Source organism: Phascolarctos cinereus, unplaced genomic scaffold (genome assembly GCF_003287225.1).
Source record: "Phascolarctos cinereus isolate Bilbo 61053 unplaced genomic scaffold, phaCin_HiC Scaffold_4;HRSCAF=312, whole genome shotgun sequence".
Taxonomy (NCBI): domain Eukaryota; kingdom Metazoa; phylum Chordata; class Mammalia; order Diprotodontia; family Phascolarctidae; genus Phascolarctos; species Phascolarctos cinereus.
The window spans coordinates 667,734,835-667,751,863 of NW_027555847.1; the positions used below are offsets into that span (position 1 = coordinate 667,734,835).

Genomic DNA, 17,029 nt, shown 5'->3' on the forward strand with positions numbered 1-17,029 from the left:
GCCCGGGACTGGGTGTGAGACAGAAGGGACTCCCTTCTTGGCCTTGCGTGGGACGGACACTCCCCGAGGGGCTCAACTGGGAGAGTGGAGGCCTGGGCTGGGGGGAAGGGAGAGAGGCTCTATAGACCCACCTCGGACCTCGTGGACCGTCTCCCAGTTCACCCCCACAGTGCCCACGGGCCTCCCCCAGCTCTCCGCACAAGACTAAAACAGGGTAAACTTGCCCCTCGGGAGAGTGATATGGAAATGGACGGCACCGTCCCTTTAAATCCCGCAGCCGAGGAGGTCCCGCCCAGCTCCTAGTGGATTGGTCCCGGCGGGAGGGGCTCGGGTGGTGCGCAGACGCACTGGAAGCACTCCGACCTCGCCTCCTTGCGTCCGGGCTCCTCCCGGCCCTCCTCCTCCTGCTCCTGTTAATCTCTCGGGGGCCGAAGCTGAGTTCTTAAAGGGCCAGAGCGCCTCTCCCCTATCCTGCGCTCTGCGCAGCTGCTCCCAGGCGGGGGAGGGGCGCCCCCCGCCCTCGCCGCGCTCAGGTGCATTGTGGGAGGCCCCCCGCCGGGTTAGGGGAAGGGGGCGAGGGGGCGGAGCGCTGCAGTTTGGTAAAGTTAACTTTCGGTTCGGGCTTTGGAAGTGCGGGGCTGGGGGTCGAGAGGAGGAGGATCCCGGCTCCGCAGCAGGGGACGCGGAGGGGAAGCTGGTCAGCCCCCGGCCTCCTCGTGGATAGAGTCTCGCGCACTTAGTCCCCGGGCGCGGCGTTCTCCGACGTGGCCCCGGCCAGGGTGCGAGGAGCGTCCAGCCGGGACAGGAAAGGCTGGGGTCGGCGGAGGTGGGCTCTCCTCCTGGGGCCCGAGAGCAAAATGCGGGCCCATGTCATTGCGTCCAGCGGGGCTCGAAGGGTTTGCTTGACCCTGTATTTCTTATGCATTGGGCGGCATTTGGCAGATAGGGGAAATTGAGGCCCAGAGAGGGGAAGAGACTTGGTCAAGGTCACTCAGCGAGCCAGGACTAGAAAGGACTAAAGTTTCTTAAAGGAACAGGCCCTAGGAATTGGGAGCATCCTCTCTGGTATGAGGAGGCAGTGGTAAGGAGGGGGAGGGAGTGAACAAGAGGGGAAGGGACACCCTAATTTCTTGATTTCATCTGGACTCTGCAGAAGTGCCCTCCATGGAGCCAGAAGGGGCCGTGGCCAGCCTAGGTCCCGAGGGCCCCGGCCAACTCCAGGAGCCCCACGCTCACCCTGCCTTTGGCTCGCAGCCTGAAGACCCAGCCCAGGACAGCTCCGATGGTTCGGACACAGTGTTGTTGCGCCTGTATCCTTGTACTCCAGACTCGGGAAGTCCCGACCTGGATGGGATCCTCACTACACCTCCCAGTAAGTCCTCCTTTGGAGGGAGCCCTGGTCTGGGAGGAGAAGCATCAGCTTACAAAATCTGGCTCCCCTCACAAACACCCTAGGACATAGATAGTGAATCCGTTACTGGTCCCCATTTTACAGATGAGGAAAGGAAATGAGGTTTAGAGGAGTTCTTGCCCAAAGTCACAGAGTTTAATGCCACCTCCTGCTAATGCCTTCGTCTTTCAGATTGCCTTCATTTACTCCATAGGCATCCAATGTATTCTCTCAAAGGAGATGATGTTTGTAAAGTACTCAGCACAGTGCCTGGCACCTAGTAGGCGTCCGAGTTTAATAATTGTTCCCTTCCCTTTGCCCCTCGTATGTACCTGTTGTCTCCTCCATTAGAGTGGACACTCCTTGAGAATAGGGAGTGTTTTTGCCTTTCTTTGTATCCTGTGCCTGGCACGTAATAAGCACTTAATAAATGCTTGTTGACTGACTGATGGACACAGCTAGCAAAGAGCAGAGCTGACACCCAAACCCAGGTCTTCTGACCTGCCAGTCAGGTGTTCTTTTCCTCAGACTTCAGAAATCTAAATTATCCTTTCTTCTCTCATGGTGGAGAAAGGGAACAGTTCCCTCCTGACTTCTCCTTTTTCCATCCCAGCAGGCAATTCCTTGAAGCACTCTACCACCCTGACCAACCGGCAGAGGGGAAATGAGATTTCAGCCCTGCCTGCCACCCTGGACTGTGAGTAGACCTCCTGGGGACCAAAGGTTGGACAAAGGGAGGGTGTGGAGGGGAAGGCCTTCTGGAAGGAGTTGGACTCACTGCTAGAATTTTCAGCCAGCAGGATCCTTAGAATGTAGACTATAGAATGTCTAAACTGGGGGAACCTTAAAGACCACCTAGTCTAACCTCTGAAATGTAAAAATGAGGAAACTGAGCCCCAGACAGGGGAGGGGATGTATTTAGGGTCACACAGCAAATCAGTGGCAAATCTGAAACCCATTCTCTTGAGTACCAGCCCCAGGGATTTTCTCCTGGCTTTATTATCTCTGAATTTTCAGAAGTTACCTCTTCTCCCACTATGATATAAACACTTCCCTTTCATTGGAGTGCCTGGAATCCTACTATAATCTGTGCCTCTTTCCTTCTCCCCTTTGTAAACAACAGCTCTGTCCATCCACCAGCTTGCCGCTCAGGGAGAACTGACCCAGCTGAAAGAATACCTTCTTAAAGGTATGTAGCTGTTGTCTACTGCCTGACCCTTGTAATCTTGTCCCCAATTGAGCCCCTCCCCCCAACCAGCTCCATCAAGCTTGAGCCACACACGTACATGAGACCCCTAAGACCAGGACCTCAAGGACCTGTGCTCCTCAGAGTCACTCCACTTGGTCAGCCAACCCCAGCCTACTTTATCAGAGACCTGAATGCGGATGGTCGTGGACAGAGTGGGAGCAGAAGAGGGAGGGAAGAAGCTCAGGCCCAGCCCAGCTAGGCATGCTGCAGCTCAGGTAGCTTTGCTCTGTTTTAAGGCCATGAGCCACCACCTCCTCTGCCCTAACCTAGAGAACCTGGAATGCCAGAGCTAGAAGGACCCTTAGAACACAAGCATTTGCCAAGAAGTCAGCTATTTTACCCCCTTCATTTTCCAGATGCTGAAACAGAAGGCTCAGAGAGGCCCTTAGTGAGTTAGTGGGGAAGCCAGGACTAGAATCTAGGTCTTCCAATTTCCAGCATCTCACCCTGGCCTCCAGGTGACCTCCTCATTCCATCTATTCCTTCAGTCATGGAGGGAAGTGTGTCAATGCAGCCCATCTTCACTGTTGAGGCCGAAGCTCAGAGTCCAGGCAGCCACCACTGGCTGGAAGAGCCCTGAAGCAACTTTGTCACCCTTGTTGTGATCCCCATTCAGAGCAGGATTTAGACAATGCCCCCCCAACCCCCCAGCCTCCCTTCTCTATTGATGCCATACCTACTTGCACCCAGGAGAGCTGGGGGAGTCCTGGCTCTTCCTAGCCTAAGGGCTGGCTTGGCTGCAGGCATAGCCAGCTCTTCCCGTCCCACCAGGTGACAACTTGGTGAACAAACCAGATGAGCGTGGCTTCACCCCCCTGATCTGGGCGTCTGCTTTTGGAGAGATTGAGACTGTGCGCTTCCTGCTGGAGTGGGTAAGACGGTAGGGGAGGCTGCTGGGTGCCAACATCTTGGGGATGGTCTTTCTTAGCTAAGGAAAATCAGTTGTTCAAGCACAGGATGGAAAAGATGTAGTTGGGAAACAATTCATTTAATAATAGCCTTTATGTGTGTTAACTCATTGAATTCTTACAACAAACCTATGAGGTAGTTGCTTTTATTATCCCCACTTTATAGATGACAAAACAGGGCAGAGAGTTAACTGTCTTACCTAGGGTCACATAGCTAGTTAGTATCGGAGGCAGGATTTGAACTTGGGTCTTCTTAACCCCCTGGGTCTATTTACTTTGACACGTAGCTGTGGGGATGATCTTACCCAATGACAAGCTTGGTAAAAATCAGATGTGTGACTTGGCTACTAGACAGCTAATGTAATCTTAGGCCATACACATAAATGGAATAGATGTCTCGTATCCAGAGGGAGAGAGGTGATACTCCCACTATTGCCTGCCCTGTTCAGACCTCCTCTGAAATACTGTGTCCAATTCATCGGACCATTTGGAGTCACCCAACCCCCAATCTGATGCTCTTTTTTTTTTTTTAATATATTACATCATGTGGAAATTGAAGTACCTTTAGAAAAAAAACACAGAACTTCAGACCATGTGGAGAATATTAATCCTGCAAAAAAGACTTCTTAGGGGGCAGCTAGGTCGCACAGTGGATAGAGCACCGGCCCTGGATTCAGGAAGACCTGAGATCAAATCCGGCCTCAGACACATAACACTCACCAGCTGTGTGACCTTGGGCAAGTCACTTAACCCCATTGCCTAGCCAAAAAAAAAAAAGACTTCTTAGAAGGGATGTGATTGCTGTCTCTACCAGAAGGGATGTCACGGAGAGGAAGGATGAGCAAGAGCAGAGCTCAGAGCAGTAGATGGAAGTGACTGGGGGACCTCCATATGTGCTAGAACGTCTCAACATTTGGAGCCATCCAACAATTAAATGAGCCACCTTGGGGAGGGTGGAGGTCCCCTTCTGTGGAGAGTGCAGAAGGGCAGGCTGTTCATCCGTCAGGTGGACTGCAGAGAAAGATTTCTTCTTACCTGGAGTTAAATGCCAGGTTCACTGACCGTGGACTTCCTTTTCAGCTCTAAATCCTGTGATCTGAATATGGTCTTCCAGATGGGGTCTGGCCAGGACAGAGGACAGTGGGTGGCTGTCCCCCTTGCTCTGGGCACGCTAGAAATTTATTCATATGGCTGAAGGTTCAGTGATACTATGAAGAGCTGTCTGGTAGCTGGGGAAGTCTGAGCCAGGATTGCCAAACAAGATTCCCTCTCTCTTTCTGCTCCCATGGGGCTGTGCTACAGCCAAACCCCTCCCTATTCCCAGTCCCCAAGGGTTGGGTGGGAGTAAACGGCAGGAGCTCAGAACCTGATGGTATTTTCTGCTAAGCCAATGTCATCTGGGCCATCAAAAGCTTCACTCCTTAGTGGGCATTTAGAGGTAAGTGGAGGCCAGAGTGGGAAGGGCCTTGGATGCCACATTGAGGAGTCTGAACCTTGTCTTAGAGAACGATGTCGGAGCTGAAGGAGACTTAGAGTCTAATTCTGCAACCTGTCCTAGATGGGGAAACAGAGGCCCAGTGTCTTAACCTTACTTTCAGTGGCAGTATCTTTACCAAAGTGGTTCTGACAAAATGGACTCAGTCCAGCAGGAGGCAGTAACCAGGGTTCTTCATCCCTGTCTCTGTGACTCTCCTGTACCCTCAGCCCACCCACCTTCTTGCCCCACAGGGTGCTGATCCTCATGTCCTGGCCAAGGAACGGGAGAGCGCCCTCTCACTGGCCAGCACTGGAGGCTACACAGATATTGTAGTCATGCTTCTGGAGCGGGACGTGGACATCAACAGCTATGACTGGGTAAGGCCCCTCTGTAGCACCCCCCACATTCATTTGTGACTGCAGCCGTTATCAGATGAGCCCCTCTCCTTGGCATGGGGGGAGCAGGTGTCTCCCTCACCTGCAGTGAACTGGACTAGAGGGGATTGGTGTGCTGCCCAGAGGCACCCCAAGAGTCCAGAAAAGGCAAGGCAGTATAGGAGAGTGGTTCTGGAGCAGAGGAGTTCAAATCCTGACTCTGCTGTTACTGACTAGGTAACCTTGGGCCACTTCCTTAACCTCAGTCTCTTTGCCCATCTGACCCTCTTGTTTTATAGATGATCTCACCAATCCCTTCTACTTTTTTTTTTAAAGGCAATTAGGGTTAAGTGACTTGCCCAGGGTCACACAGCTACTAAGTGTCAAGTGTTTCGTCTGAGGCTGGATTTGAACTCAGATCTTCCTGACTTCAGGCTGGTGCTCTATCCACCTAGCTGCCCCTCCCTTCCACTTCTCAATCCTGGGATGCTCAGGAGTCAGGCCCAGGCCCAGGAGGTTGGAGAGGCTTCGGAAGTTGATCTTCAGTAATAGCGGATGTGTCCTTGGTGATTTACAGACTCACTAAGCCTTACTACAGCCCTTCAAAGGGGTTACTCTGGGGATTATTCCCTTAGCACCAGCGAGGCCAGAGCCTGGGCCTCATCCAGAGCCCCACAGCTAATGTGTCAGGCAGGATTCTCCTGACTTTTCCCACTGCCCCACACTGCCTTTCCCCATGGAGCTGGAGCAGTGACACAAACAGGCTTGGCTTGCGTGGGGAAATAGTGAGGCTCCTCTGGCTAAAGGATGGACTCCACATGGTGTTATAGAAAAGCACTAGGTTGGGAGGGAGAAGACCTGGGTTCTAATCCTGCCTCTGCTACTAATTTGGGGGACCTTGGGTAAATCACTGCCGTTCTTGAAACCTCACTTTCTCCATCTGTAAAGTGAAGGGTTAGATTAAATCAGCTTCCTAACCTAGGGTTTGTGAACTTTTTTTTTTAATATCTTGAAAACTGTATCTTTGTCATCCCGTGTATTTTATTTTCATGCACTTAAAAACATTATTCTGAGAAGGGTTCATAGGCTTCACCAGGCTGCCAGTGGGGTCCAGAAGCTCCAGGCCTTAGTGATCTGTTTCAGCAGCAACATTCCAGGGTTTTACTCCTGGAGTCCGATGAGGTATCCAGGAAGCTGAGGGGCTCTGGGAAGGCGCTGTACCTATTGTGATAACTGTATCGGGGCCCCTGGGGCCTGCTTGGCCCTAAGGATATTCAAAGACAGGGTCCCTGCCCTGCCAGCAAGGGAAGCCTGTCCCAAATGATAAGCCATTTTCACCTCTGCCCCTCCCTCCTCCAGAACGGTGGGACTCCGCTGCTCTACGCTGTGAGGGGGAACCACGTGAAGTGTGTGGAAGCTCTACTGGGTAGGTGTGGGCTGCTCCACCCCAAGGGCAGGGAGCGGGACTTGTGGCTTGGATCGGGGAGGGGATGTTTCTCTTAGTCCACACTATAACTCTCACCCTCTTTTATCCTCTTACTGGCTTAAGAGAAGACTTCCTGTCAATTCTCCATTATCTACTGGGCACCCTTCATAGGCAATGAGTTTGCTAGGCTGACAACAGATGTCAGACATGTGGCCCACGACACTCCCAAGTGAGGCCCAAACCAGATTAAAACATAATTGGGAAATATTTAACAAAATTAAAAAAAATACAATAAAACATAAATATCACATTTTAAAACTAAGTATGTGGCCTGCAGGGATCTTTCCGTATGGAATAGCGGTCCCCACTTGTGTTTGACTTTGACTGGCCAACAATAACACTTAGCTGAATTTCTCGATTTGTTGGCATTTAAATAACTCCACTCATTTGGGGGCAGCTTCTCCCAGCCTGTGACAAGCTTATCCCTGCTGAGGAGTCAAGGGCATACCAACAGGGGCTTTGTGGAAGATTTCAGGATCCCAGGGGCAGGCCCATGTTGATCCAAAAAAGCATTTATTAAGTGCTTAGAATGTGCCAGACACCAAGCTGTGCACTGGGGATCGAAAGGTGAAAGTGAGATGGTCCCTGCCTTCAAAGAGCTTCTATTCTAAGGAGCCATGGAAGCCACGTTGGGAGGAGGAGGAGGAGATGACTGCCCTTACCCCAGTCAGCTCCCCCTTTTCTACTTTGGTTTTCAGCCAGAGGGGCAGACCTCACAACAGAAGCAGATTCAGGCTACACCCCAATGGACCTGGCTGTGGCCTTGGGACACAAGAAGGGTACGTACATTTCAGGGGAAGGGACATATGCGATGTGTAAGAGGGAGGCATAGGAAGCACCCCTGGATGAGAAGGCTGTCAGTGCTATCTGGAATCCACCTCACCCCCAAAAAGATTCACTTCAATTCAGCAAGCATTTCTTTATTTAGCACCTACTGTGTGCCAAGCCTTGAGTTGTGTGTTGGGGATACAGAGACATAAACAAAAGTCGCTGCCTTCCAGGAGCTGACATTTTACCAGGTGGAAAATACACAAATAAGTAAAAACAAACTATATACAAAAATTTGTTGAGGGGGGGAGTACCCCCTCTTGATCTGCCCCCCTTGGAGCCTTCAGGGACCAGGAGGACAATAATAATTCTAGTTCTTTTTTAAGTTTTGTAGAGCACTTTCCTCACAACCAGCCTTTGAGGCAGGTACTACTAGTATTATTCCTATTTTGCAGATGAGGAAACTGAGGCTCACAGAGACTTCTGAGATCTGCCCCCAATCAGAGCTAGTAAGAGGCAGTGTATAGTATAGTGCAAGGTGGGGAGCCTGCAGCCTCGAGGCCACACGTGGCCCTCTAGGTCCTCAAGTTTGGCCCTTTGACATAAGTCCACATGACGTAGGTTCACCTAGAGGGCCACATGTGGCCTTGAGACCGCAGGCTCCCCACCCTTGATATAGTGGTTAGAGGCGTGGCCTGGATTTGAATCCTGCCTCAGACATGAACTTGCTGTGTGACCCTGGACAAGTATCGAACTTCTCTGGGTTTTTGTTTCCATATCTAGTTCTAAATTTGTGACTGAGCCCTGGAGCCCCTGGACCCTGCCCCCAAGTAGCCTATTGATAATGCACTATAGGGAGGGTTCCAGTCCCACACTTACTGACTCTGGGGCCCCAATCAAGCACCTTCCCCTTGATTCTGAATCAGCCCCTAATTCTGAGCCTCATCTTTTTCCTCACTTGTGTAAAATGGGGGTCCTGTTACCTGTACTTCATGGCAGCGTTGCCATGAAGAGAGCACTTTCCAAGCCCTTAAAATCCTCAAGAAATTAAAGTTATGGGGGGGGCACCCCTTAAGTACCCCAGGCGTTCTAACCGATGCCGAGGCTCCATCGAGGCCCAGCCCTGTCCCTGCCTTGCCGGGCAGCCTCCCCTTGGAGTGACAGACCTCTTCTCCCATCTGCATCCACTCCCCTGAAAGATCTGTGTGCTCCCCTGTCTTCTTGGTCAATACCAAGCACTTTCCTTACCACCCCATGAGCCATCCTGCTTTATCATCCCCATTATACAAATGAGGAAACTGAGCCCCAGAATGGTGGTGCCCTGCTGGCTTGTGTCAGAGCCAGGACACTAAGTCAGGTGTGCCAGTTCCAAGCCCCTGGCTCTTGGTATTACCCAATATTGCCTCCTTGTGTTGGCAGAGGGGGCCATAGGTCCTGAGTTTTCTTATCTCTTACACCCTTCTTTCTGGACTTCAGTCCAACAGGTGATGGAGAACCATATCCTTAAGCTTTTTCAGAACAAGCTGCTTCCAGAGACAGAGTGAAGGGGGCGTAGGACACTGGGCTTTGGTCCTCTGCCTCCCACCTGCTGCTCAGGGAGGCCAGCTTACTAAGAAGCCAGTTCTTCAATACCCATGACCAGGGAGAACAGGTCCAAGAGGAGGTGTCCCTCTTCCTGTGGCTGAAGGCCACCTACAGAGCTTTGGGGGGGGCCACCCAAGAACTCAGTGCCCAGCGATCATGTCCAGTGTGACACAGGGGGCAGAAGCCGAACTGAAACAAGGCTCCTCTCCTTCCCAGGACCATGGGAGGGACTATGCTACTGGCTGATGACTTGCCCTGGCTGGAGACGTAGCTCCCCAGCCCCCTCCACCCAGCCATACTGGCTCCTCTGCTACCCGCACACCAACCATGCCTCCTCCAGCCCATGAAATGGGAACAATAACCAATAAAAACGAGCTGCTACCCCAACAGCCAGGGCCAACATAGACTGTTCCTCCCCATCTCTTACAGCACCTGCAGGAGGGAGAAAATTCAAAACCACATCCTAGGGAAGACTAAAGAAATAGGGTGATTTTAGCATGGAAAACAGGAGAAACAGCTACTCTACTCAAATCTAAGACACCGTCCTGGAAAGTCTTACTCTCTTTTGTTCTGGGAAATGGAATCAAGGGAGGTGGATTTCCTCCACATATGGAAGAACTTTCTAAGAGTCAGGGCTGTCTAACAATGAAACTGGTGAGGCTGTTTAAACAGGCCAAGTGATCATTAGTTAGGAGTGTGTTTTTTTTTCCTTTTTAAATTGACAAGCATTTATTTTCTCCCAAACTCCTTTGGGGATGGGGGGGATGCCTGTAACAAATGTGCACAGTCAGGCAAAACAAAATCCCACAGTGTCTCGGCCAAAAAAAGCTTTTGCATCCTGAATCTCTCACCTCTTCATCAAGAGGCCAGCAGCATACTCCACCCTCAGATTTCTTAAGTCTTTCGAAGTTGTCTTGACAATGTTGTTTTCTAATCAAGCCTGGCTGCCTGTAAGGATTTAAACCAAACTTCTGAGGCTCTTTCCTTCTGGGATTCTTTTCCCAGGTCCTTGGAGGGAGAAGATAGGCTGGGAGCTGGTTCACCCAGACCAGATCTCTTTCTACTTCCTGGCCACCTAGCCCAGAGCCAGGGGCACCTTCTACTCTGTCCTTCCAGTGGCCCCTCCTAGGGCATCCCGCCTGGTCTAGGAAGCAGGCTGGGCCGAAGAACTGAAGCTGCTCACAGCTTCTGCCCAAGAATCCGCAGGTGGTAGATGATGATCCGGCCAAAAAAGTCAGTGCTGTTTTCAAAAGTTACCTTGAGCTTGTCAAGTGTGACATCTGCCACAGCAAAGCTGTAATTGAAGAGCTGTCAAGGTTAACAGGACAGACCTGGGCCGATCAGTTTCAATGTGCTAAACATCCCCGGCAGGGAGGGTGAGGCTTCCTCAATTCACATATTGATAGACCTGTCTTTTCTCTCTTTTCTCCCCAACTCCCACTGAGGCTTCTCCTGGCACCTCTGAGTCCCTGGGTCTGCCTAACTTAGTAACTTAGCCTCAAGCCCATGAGCCCCACCCTTGCCACAGAACAGAGAGGATATCTGCAGGGAGTTGTTGTCCTGAGGGTAGAAATCCCCAATCTTCTCCAGAGACTCACTCCTCCTGCCACCTGTTGTAAAGAAGGAGGAGAAAGGGCTCAGTCCCACAGGTTCAGCTCTAGGGCCCTACCCATGAGGGCAAAGGCCAGACCACCTTCCTTTCACTCCCCTTCCTCCCCTCCTTGACCCCTCGTCACCTTCCAAGCGGCCCTGGCGACTTGCAAATCCACCCTGGAATTGAATCTGCACCTGAGACACTCGGACAGGCTGTGGGAATTCCAGCATCACCCACTGGGAGGAGCCCTGAGGTGAAAGAGCCAAAGAGAATCAGGTTAGACCCAAGTAAATGACTAGCACCCTACCACAAGATGTGGTGGGGACCCGGATGGCTCAGGCCCCAGTTTGCAGGGGAGAGACACAAACCTACACAAGGTTCCTGAGCTGACCTGTTCTTTAGAGTGTGGGGTCTCAGAACATCCCACAGGAAGGACCTGGGATGAGCTTTAGTTTACTAGTAAAATGGAAGTCACAATGCTGAATGTGAAGAAAGAAAACTGGGCCCTTGTGTTAAAAGAGTGAGGGGGTGGATCAGAGCTGGAAGAAGCCTTGAAGGTCATCAAATCCAATTCCCACATTTTATAGGTGAGGAAACAGAAGGCCAGAAAGACTGTGACTTGTCCAAGGTCACACAGCCAATGAGTGACAGAGCTGGGATTTGATCCCAGGTCCTCTGACTCAAAATCTTGCACTAAAAACAACAGTCGATGGTCTAAGGATTCTTCTACAGATGTCTGATTTCTGGGGACCCTGTAAGTGATCTCTGGCTCCACCCACCGCCATGTCACCTGGTCAGAATTCCAACAGGTCTCGTCCTGCTCATCAAACAGATGCTTCTTTCCAAACTGCTTCACATCCCGGTTAAGCACAGAGCTCACCCTGTGGAGACACCAAGAGGGGTGGGAGGTAGGTGATGGGGGTGGGGCTCGGGCTCGTCCATCGGCTCTGGGTCCTGGAACCCTGAGCTGGCCCAGGGCCCCTGCTCTCAGTCACCTCTCACCTGCTCACAGTCTGGCTGCAGACCAAAGGCACTGGTGTGGCCATAGCCAGGATTCCTGTGTTCACCTGTTCTCAGCTGCACCCCTCTGCTGGGAACGACAAGAACAGAATCAGCCACTAAGCTGAGCTTCAGCTGTTCCACCGTGGGCAAGTCACAATGGCTGCCTCAGTTTCCTCAAACTGTAAAATGGGAATAGCACCTACCTCCCAGGGTTGTTATGAGGATCAAATGAGATATCTGCAAAGCGCTTAGCACAGTGCCTGACACGTAGTAGGTGCTTAGTAAATGTTCCCTTCCCACCCACCCTCTTCTGAGGGGCCCTGGGAACCAGCCCTTGGAGGACACTCTCATAGAAACCAGCGTCTGAGCAAACAACCACCGGCCTGTAAACGAGGAGTCTTTCCGATCCGCATTTAACAGATGGGGAAACCGAGGCCCAGAGAAGGGGGATGACTTGCCACAGAGCCGGGCTTCCTCCCTGCTGCGGCTCTATACACTGTCCGCTGCTTCCAGGCTCCGGGGGTCTTCTTGCTTCCAAGCTCCCAGCACCGGGGCAGAGGCAACTGCGGCGGAAGAGGCCGGAGCAGAGCCCAAGTTTTAAAAGGACTAGGAGGCGGGAGTGTCCGCACTCAGTCACGTGGAGAGGCTCCGCGCTCCCTCCCTCCCCGCAGCCGAGCAGTCAGGAGATTCTGCACGTGAAGAGCCCAGTCTGGGCCAGCTCGGAGGCCAGAGGCGCGTAGGGCGCAGGCGCGAGCGGACGGGGCTGGAGTCTGTTGGGGGGGGGGCCGTGCTGCAGGACCCCGGGAGCAGCGAGGCGGGAAGTGCTTCCTGTTCAGCCTTGGGACGGGGCGGAGAAGAGCGGGTCTCGCCCCTCCCCAGATCTTAAAGGGCGCGGGCCGCTGGAGCGATCCCGTCCCTTCCGCTCCTACTCCACCTTCTCCAGCTGCGGCTGTGAGCGGCCCAGCCCGTGAACCCTCTAGGTCCTTTCCCTAAGGCCTCTAGGGACCACGAACCCCGGGATTGACAAGAATCTCTCTCCCCCCAAAACCCCAGTGGCTCCCTGTTACCTCCAGGGAGGTGTCAAATGCACGGCCGCCCCTCTGGCTTTTAAAGCTCTTCACAGCCTGGCCCTTTCCTGTCTTGTGCTTACTCTGCTCCACGTCCTCGACTGTCCCTGTGACGTTCTCCGGGCTGCTCCTTGCACACGACCCTCCATCTCCCGACCCCCGAATTTCTCACTTCAAGCCTGGAATCCCTTCCCCCATTCTCTCCTCCTGCATTCCTTCAAGTCTCAGCTAAAATCACATCTTCTACCAAAATAACAAGTCTTTCCCAGTATTCCTTAATCTTAGTACCTTCCCGCTGAGATCATCCCCAGTTTATCCCATCTACAGCTTGTTTGGATGTAGTTGTTAGCTTGTTTCCCCCGTGAGAGTGGAGCTTCTTGAGAGCAGGGACTGTCTTTTGTCTCTCTTTGTATTCCCAGCGCTTAGCAGAGTGCCTGGCTTGTAGTAGGTGCTTAATAAATGCTAGCTGACTGACCCATTCATGCTGTGCTCTATAGTGGCCCCCACCCACCCAAAACAAATGTTTATGAAAGTTTTGTGTATAAGATTTACAAGCAGTCCCCACGTAGAGGTCTTCCAGGGGGACCTAGAGAGAGTATAGAGAGTTAGAGGAGAAGGCTTCCGTGCTCTTATACTTTGGGAGCCTGACCCAGATTGCTTTCTGCAGTGCTCTGACATGGACTTGTCCTGCCTCCGCTGAAAATCATCAGTAATGGGGAAATCAGTACTGACTGAGCTGGCCCATTCCACTTAGGGACAGTTTTCATTGTTGGAAATTTTTTTATACATGGAACCCAAAATTTCCTGAGCAAATTCCCACCCATTTTCTCCTAGTTCTGCCTCTGAAGCCAAGCGGCAAGTCTAATTCCTCTTCCAATTGAGTCTTTGACGATTCTTATGTGCCCCTCACCCCCCATCCTGAGCCTTCTCTTCAGACTAAACATCCCCAGATCCATCAACAAAGTCCTCCTGGGACATGGTCTCCAGGTTTTCCATCTTCTGAATGTCCTCCTGAAGACATGCTCTAGCTTGCCAGTGTCCTTCCTTAAAAAGGTGGTGTCTAGATTAGCATAGAGACTCAGGAAGTTCAAATCCAGCCTCAGACACTTACTAGCTGTGTGACCCTGGGCAAATACCTTGACCTCCCTCAGCCCCAGTTTTCTCATCTGTGAAATAATAATAGCACCTACCTCCCAGGGTTGTTGTGGGGACAAAATGAAATAACATGCATAGAACACTTTGTAAAACTTAGAGAACTATGTAAATGCTGCCCCAAAACACTAGAGTGCTAAACACGTGATCTGATCAAGGCAGAGAAAGAACTATTATTTCCCTTGTTTTGTACACTATGCCTCATAATGCTACTCAAAGTCCCTTTAGCTTGTTTTGGCTAACACTTATCAATATGGGTTAACACTGCCTGACAAGGGTTCCAAGGCCTTAGGGAACATTTCATTTTTAGTCTGGAACCCAGCAAAGCTAAGAACATGAGGTAATCTGTTTATCTTTGCTCCTTATTACCTGTATAATCTCATAGAAGTCCTTTCCCCTCTCTGGGACCTTGGTTTCCTCATCTGAAAGATAATGGGTGCTTGTGGGCTTAACTAGTTTTCTCTATAGTCCCTTCTGGCTCTAAATTCTATGATTGCAATTTAGATCTCTTTGGAAATCTGTCCAAAATGTTTGCTGTCCCTCCCCACTTTGTGTCATCTGCAGAATTGGTAACTATATCATCTATCCCTTTATCCAAGTCACTGAAAAAAGGAGGAAAAAACCCCCCCAACATATTGAAGAGCAGAAGGCCAGGCACAGATCCCTAGAGTATTCCACTGGAGACTATCCTATAAACTGACATCAGCCCATTAGTTACTCTTTGGGTTTGGCCATTCAACCAGGACCTAGTCTATCAAAATGTTGTATCATCTAGCTGCATGTTATTTCATCTGGAAAGTACAGCATAAAAGACACCTGAGAGAAGCTGACCAGTGGAAGTAAATGGAGAACACAGAAATAAAACCTTGTATTCCTCCATACTTGATTCTCCAATCCAGTCTCTAAACCTCTTCTGTCCTCAAGCTTCCCACACTCCCACAGCTGAGGACCACGATTCATACTTTACTGAGAAAACAAAGACTCACTATTTGACAAACACTGCTGGGAAAACTGGAAAGTAGTCTGGCAAAAATTAGGCATAGACATAAAGGGTGATATTATAAGTGAATTAGGGGAGCTTGGAAGAAACTGCCTGTCAGAAGAGTTCATGACCAAGAGACAGAGAGGTTCACAGGAGGTAAAATAGATCATTTTGATTATAAAATTTAAAAGGTTTTGCACAAACAAAACTAATGCAGCTGAAATTAGAATAAAAATTAAAAACTACGGGAAATTTTTGCAGTGTTATACTGATAAAAGTCTCATTTCTCAAGTATGTAGAGAACTGAGTCATGTTTATGAAAATAGAAGCCATTCTCCATGATAACTGGTCAAAGGATATGAACATGCAGTTTTCAGAAGAAATCAAAGCTATCAATAGCCATGTTTTAAAAATGCTCTAAATCACTAATAATTAGAGGAATGCAAATTAAAACAACTCTGAGGTACTACCTTATACTCAGATAAGCTAAGAGGACAGAATAGGAAAATGACAAATGCTGGAGGGAATGTAGGAAAATAGATTCACTAATGCATTGCTGATGTAATGGTGAACTAGTCCAACCATTCTGGAGAACAATATGTCCAAAGGGCTATAAACTCTGCATATCTTTTAACCCAGCAACACCATGACTAGGTATTTACCTCAAGGAGATCAAATAAAAAGGGAAAAAGACTCATATGAACAATAGCAACCCTTTTAGTGTCGCCAAAGAATTGGAATCTGAGGGGATGCCCATCAATTGAGAAATGGCTGACCAAGTCATGGTATATGAATGTGATAGAATACTATTGTGTTGTAAGAAATGATGAAGGGAACAGTTTCAGAAAAGACCTGGGAAGACCTATATGAACTGATGCAAAGTAAAGTGAGCAGAACCTGTAAAATCACCTACATAGTCTTAGCAATAGTGCAAAGATGATCAACTGTGAAAGACTCCGTAACTCTCATCATTACAATGAGTCACTACAACTCCAAAGGACTCATGATTTGAAATGTTATCCACCTCCAGATGGAGAATTGATGGACTCAGAGCGCAGACTGAAGCATATTTTTTCCTCTATTTTTCTTGCTTTTTTTTCCCACTATATGGCTAATGTAGAAATATGTTTTGTGTGACTGTATGTGTATAATGGGCATCATATTTCTTGCCTTCTCAATGGGTAGAGGAGGAGGTAGAGAGGGCAAAAATGTAGAACTGATAATGAAAAGAAAATTTAAAAAAAAAGAAAGTAGAAGTCATTCACCTTGAGGTCCCTTTTCTTCCCTTCATCTCTCAGTCCTATGACATTATCCCTTATTCTCTCCTCTTTATTCCAGTATCTGATAAGAAAGGTAACCCTCCTCCTTACCAAGATAAACCCCACTTTGTGTGCCCTCCATCAAATTTCCCGTTCTCTCCAACAGATTGTACACACACACACACACACACACACACACACACACACACAATCATACTTCCTCTCTCTTAAATTTTCAATTCTCCATCTCTACTGGATCTTTCCCTGCTGTCTACAAATGTGCCCAAGTCTCTCCCATCCTTAAAAAAACCCTTCCATCTCCTTATAACTCTCATCTAACTAACATCAGTCTAACATAACTAACAGCAGTCTTGTAACTCTCCTCTCTTTCTCAACCAAAATCTTTGAAAAAACTATCTACACTCGTTGCCTCAATCTTCCCTTCTCATACTCATTTCTCAACCTTTTGCAATCTGGCTTCCAATCTGATCACTCAACTGAAAGAAACTGCTCTCTCCAAATTTCCCACCAGTCAACAAGCATTTATTAAGCATCTATTATGTTCCAAGCACTGAACAAAGCACTGGGGATATGAAGAAATGCAGAAACAGGCCTTGCCTTCAAGGAAGACACACAAGGCTGATCTTCCAGAAACATTCTATTCTGTGGTCCCCTCAGCAATTCAGATGAAATACTTCTCTGGTGGGCATATGTAAATAACTGGGTATATACAAGAT

At 49.7% G+C, this 17,029-nt stretch overlaps 2 protein-coding genes across 7 annotated transcripts; one reads left to right on the top strand and one right to left on the bottom strand.

The window, feature by feature from the left end:
* The first annotated feature begins 9 nt into the window (after positions 1 to 9).
* RFXANK (regulatory factor X associated ankyrin containing protein) lies at positions 10 to 9,625 on the top strand. Of its 6 annotated transcripts, none has more exons than XM_020969237.2 (9): positions 10 to 214; positions 1,154 to 1,372; positions 2,004 to 2,087; positions 2,514 to 2,579; positions 3,411 to 3,511; positions 5,276 to 5,401; positions 6,758 to 6,824; positions 7,583 to 7,663; positions 9,129 to 9,625. In XM_020969237.2, the coding sequence occupies exons 2-9, from the start codon at positions 1,165 to 1,167 to the stop codon at positions 9,194 to 9,196; spliced, it is 801 nt and encodes a 266-aa protein (XP_020824896.1). In that variant the 5' UTR covers positions 10 to 214; positions 1,154 to 1,164; the 3' UTR covers positions 9,197 to 9,625. The 6 variants fall into 6 exon arrangements, with proteins under 6 accessions (XP_020824896.1, XP_020824894.1, XP_020824893.1 ...); XM_020969235.2 differs by lacking the exon at positions 10 to 214 and adding an exon at positions 388 to 599; XM_020969234.2 differs by lacking the exon at positions 10 to 214 and adding an exon at positions 388 to 533.
* NR2C2AP (nuclear receptor 2C2 associated protein) lies at positions 7,789 to 12,974 on the bottom strand. The gene is made up of 5 exons (XM_078154031.1): positions 11,833 to 12,974; positions 11,621 to 11,711; positions 10,973 to 11,078; positions 10,778 to 10,846; positions 7,789 to 10,531 (listed from the first exon to the last, which is right to left on the bottom strand). The coding sequence occupies exons 1-5, from the start codon at positions 11,874 to 11,876 to the stop codon at positions 10,416 to 10,418; spliced, it is 426 nt and encodes a 141-aa protein (XP_078010157.1). The 5' UTR covers positions 11,877 to 12,974; the 3' UTR covers positions 7,789 to 10,415.
* Positions 12,975 to 17,029: the final 4,055 nt, after the last annotated feature.

Bases quoted from the DNA above. Each gene is read 5' to 3' on its own strand.
- RFXANK (XM_020969237.2), top strand. From the start codon at position 1,165: ATGGAGCCAGAAGGGGCCGTGGCCAGCCTAGGTCCCGAGGGCCCCGGC. The intron at 5,402-6,757 runs GTAAGGCCCCTC...TCCCTCCTCCAG, and splicing joins ACATCAACAGCTATGACTGG to AACGGTGGGACTCCGCTGCT. The intron at 7,664-9,128 runs GTACGTACATTT...TCTGGACTTCAG, and splicing joins GGCCTTGGGACACAAGAAGG to TCCAACAGGTGATGGAGAAC.
- NR2C2AP (XM_078154031.1), bottom strand. From the start codon at position 11,876: ATGGCCACACCAGTGCCTTTGGTCTGCAGCCAGACTGTGAGCAG. The intron at 11,712-11,832 runs GTGAGAGGTGAC...GTGTCTCCACAG, and splicing joins TGCAGCCAGACTGTGAGCAG to GGTGAGCTCTGTGCTTAACC. The intron at 10,847-10,972 runs GTGACGAGGGGT...TCTTTACAACAG, and splicing joins TCGCCAGGGCCGCTTGGAAG to GTGGCAGGAGGAGTGAGTCT.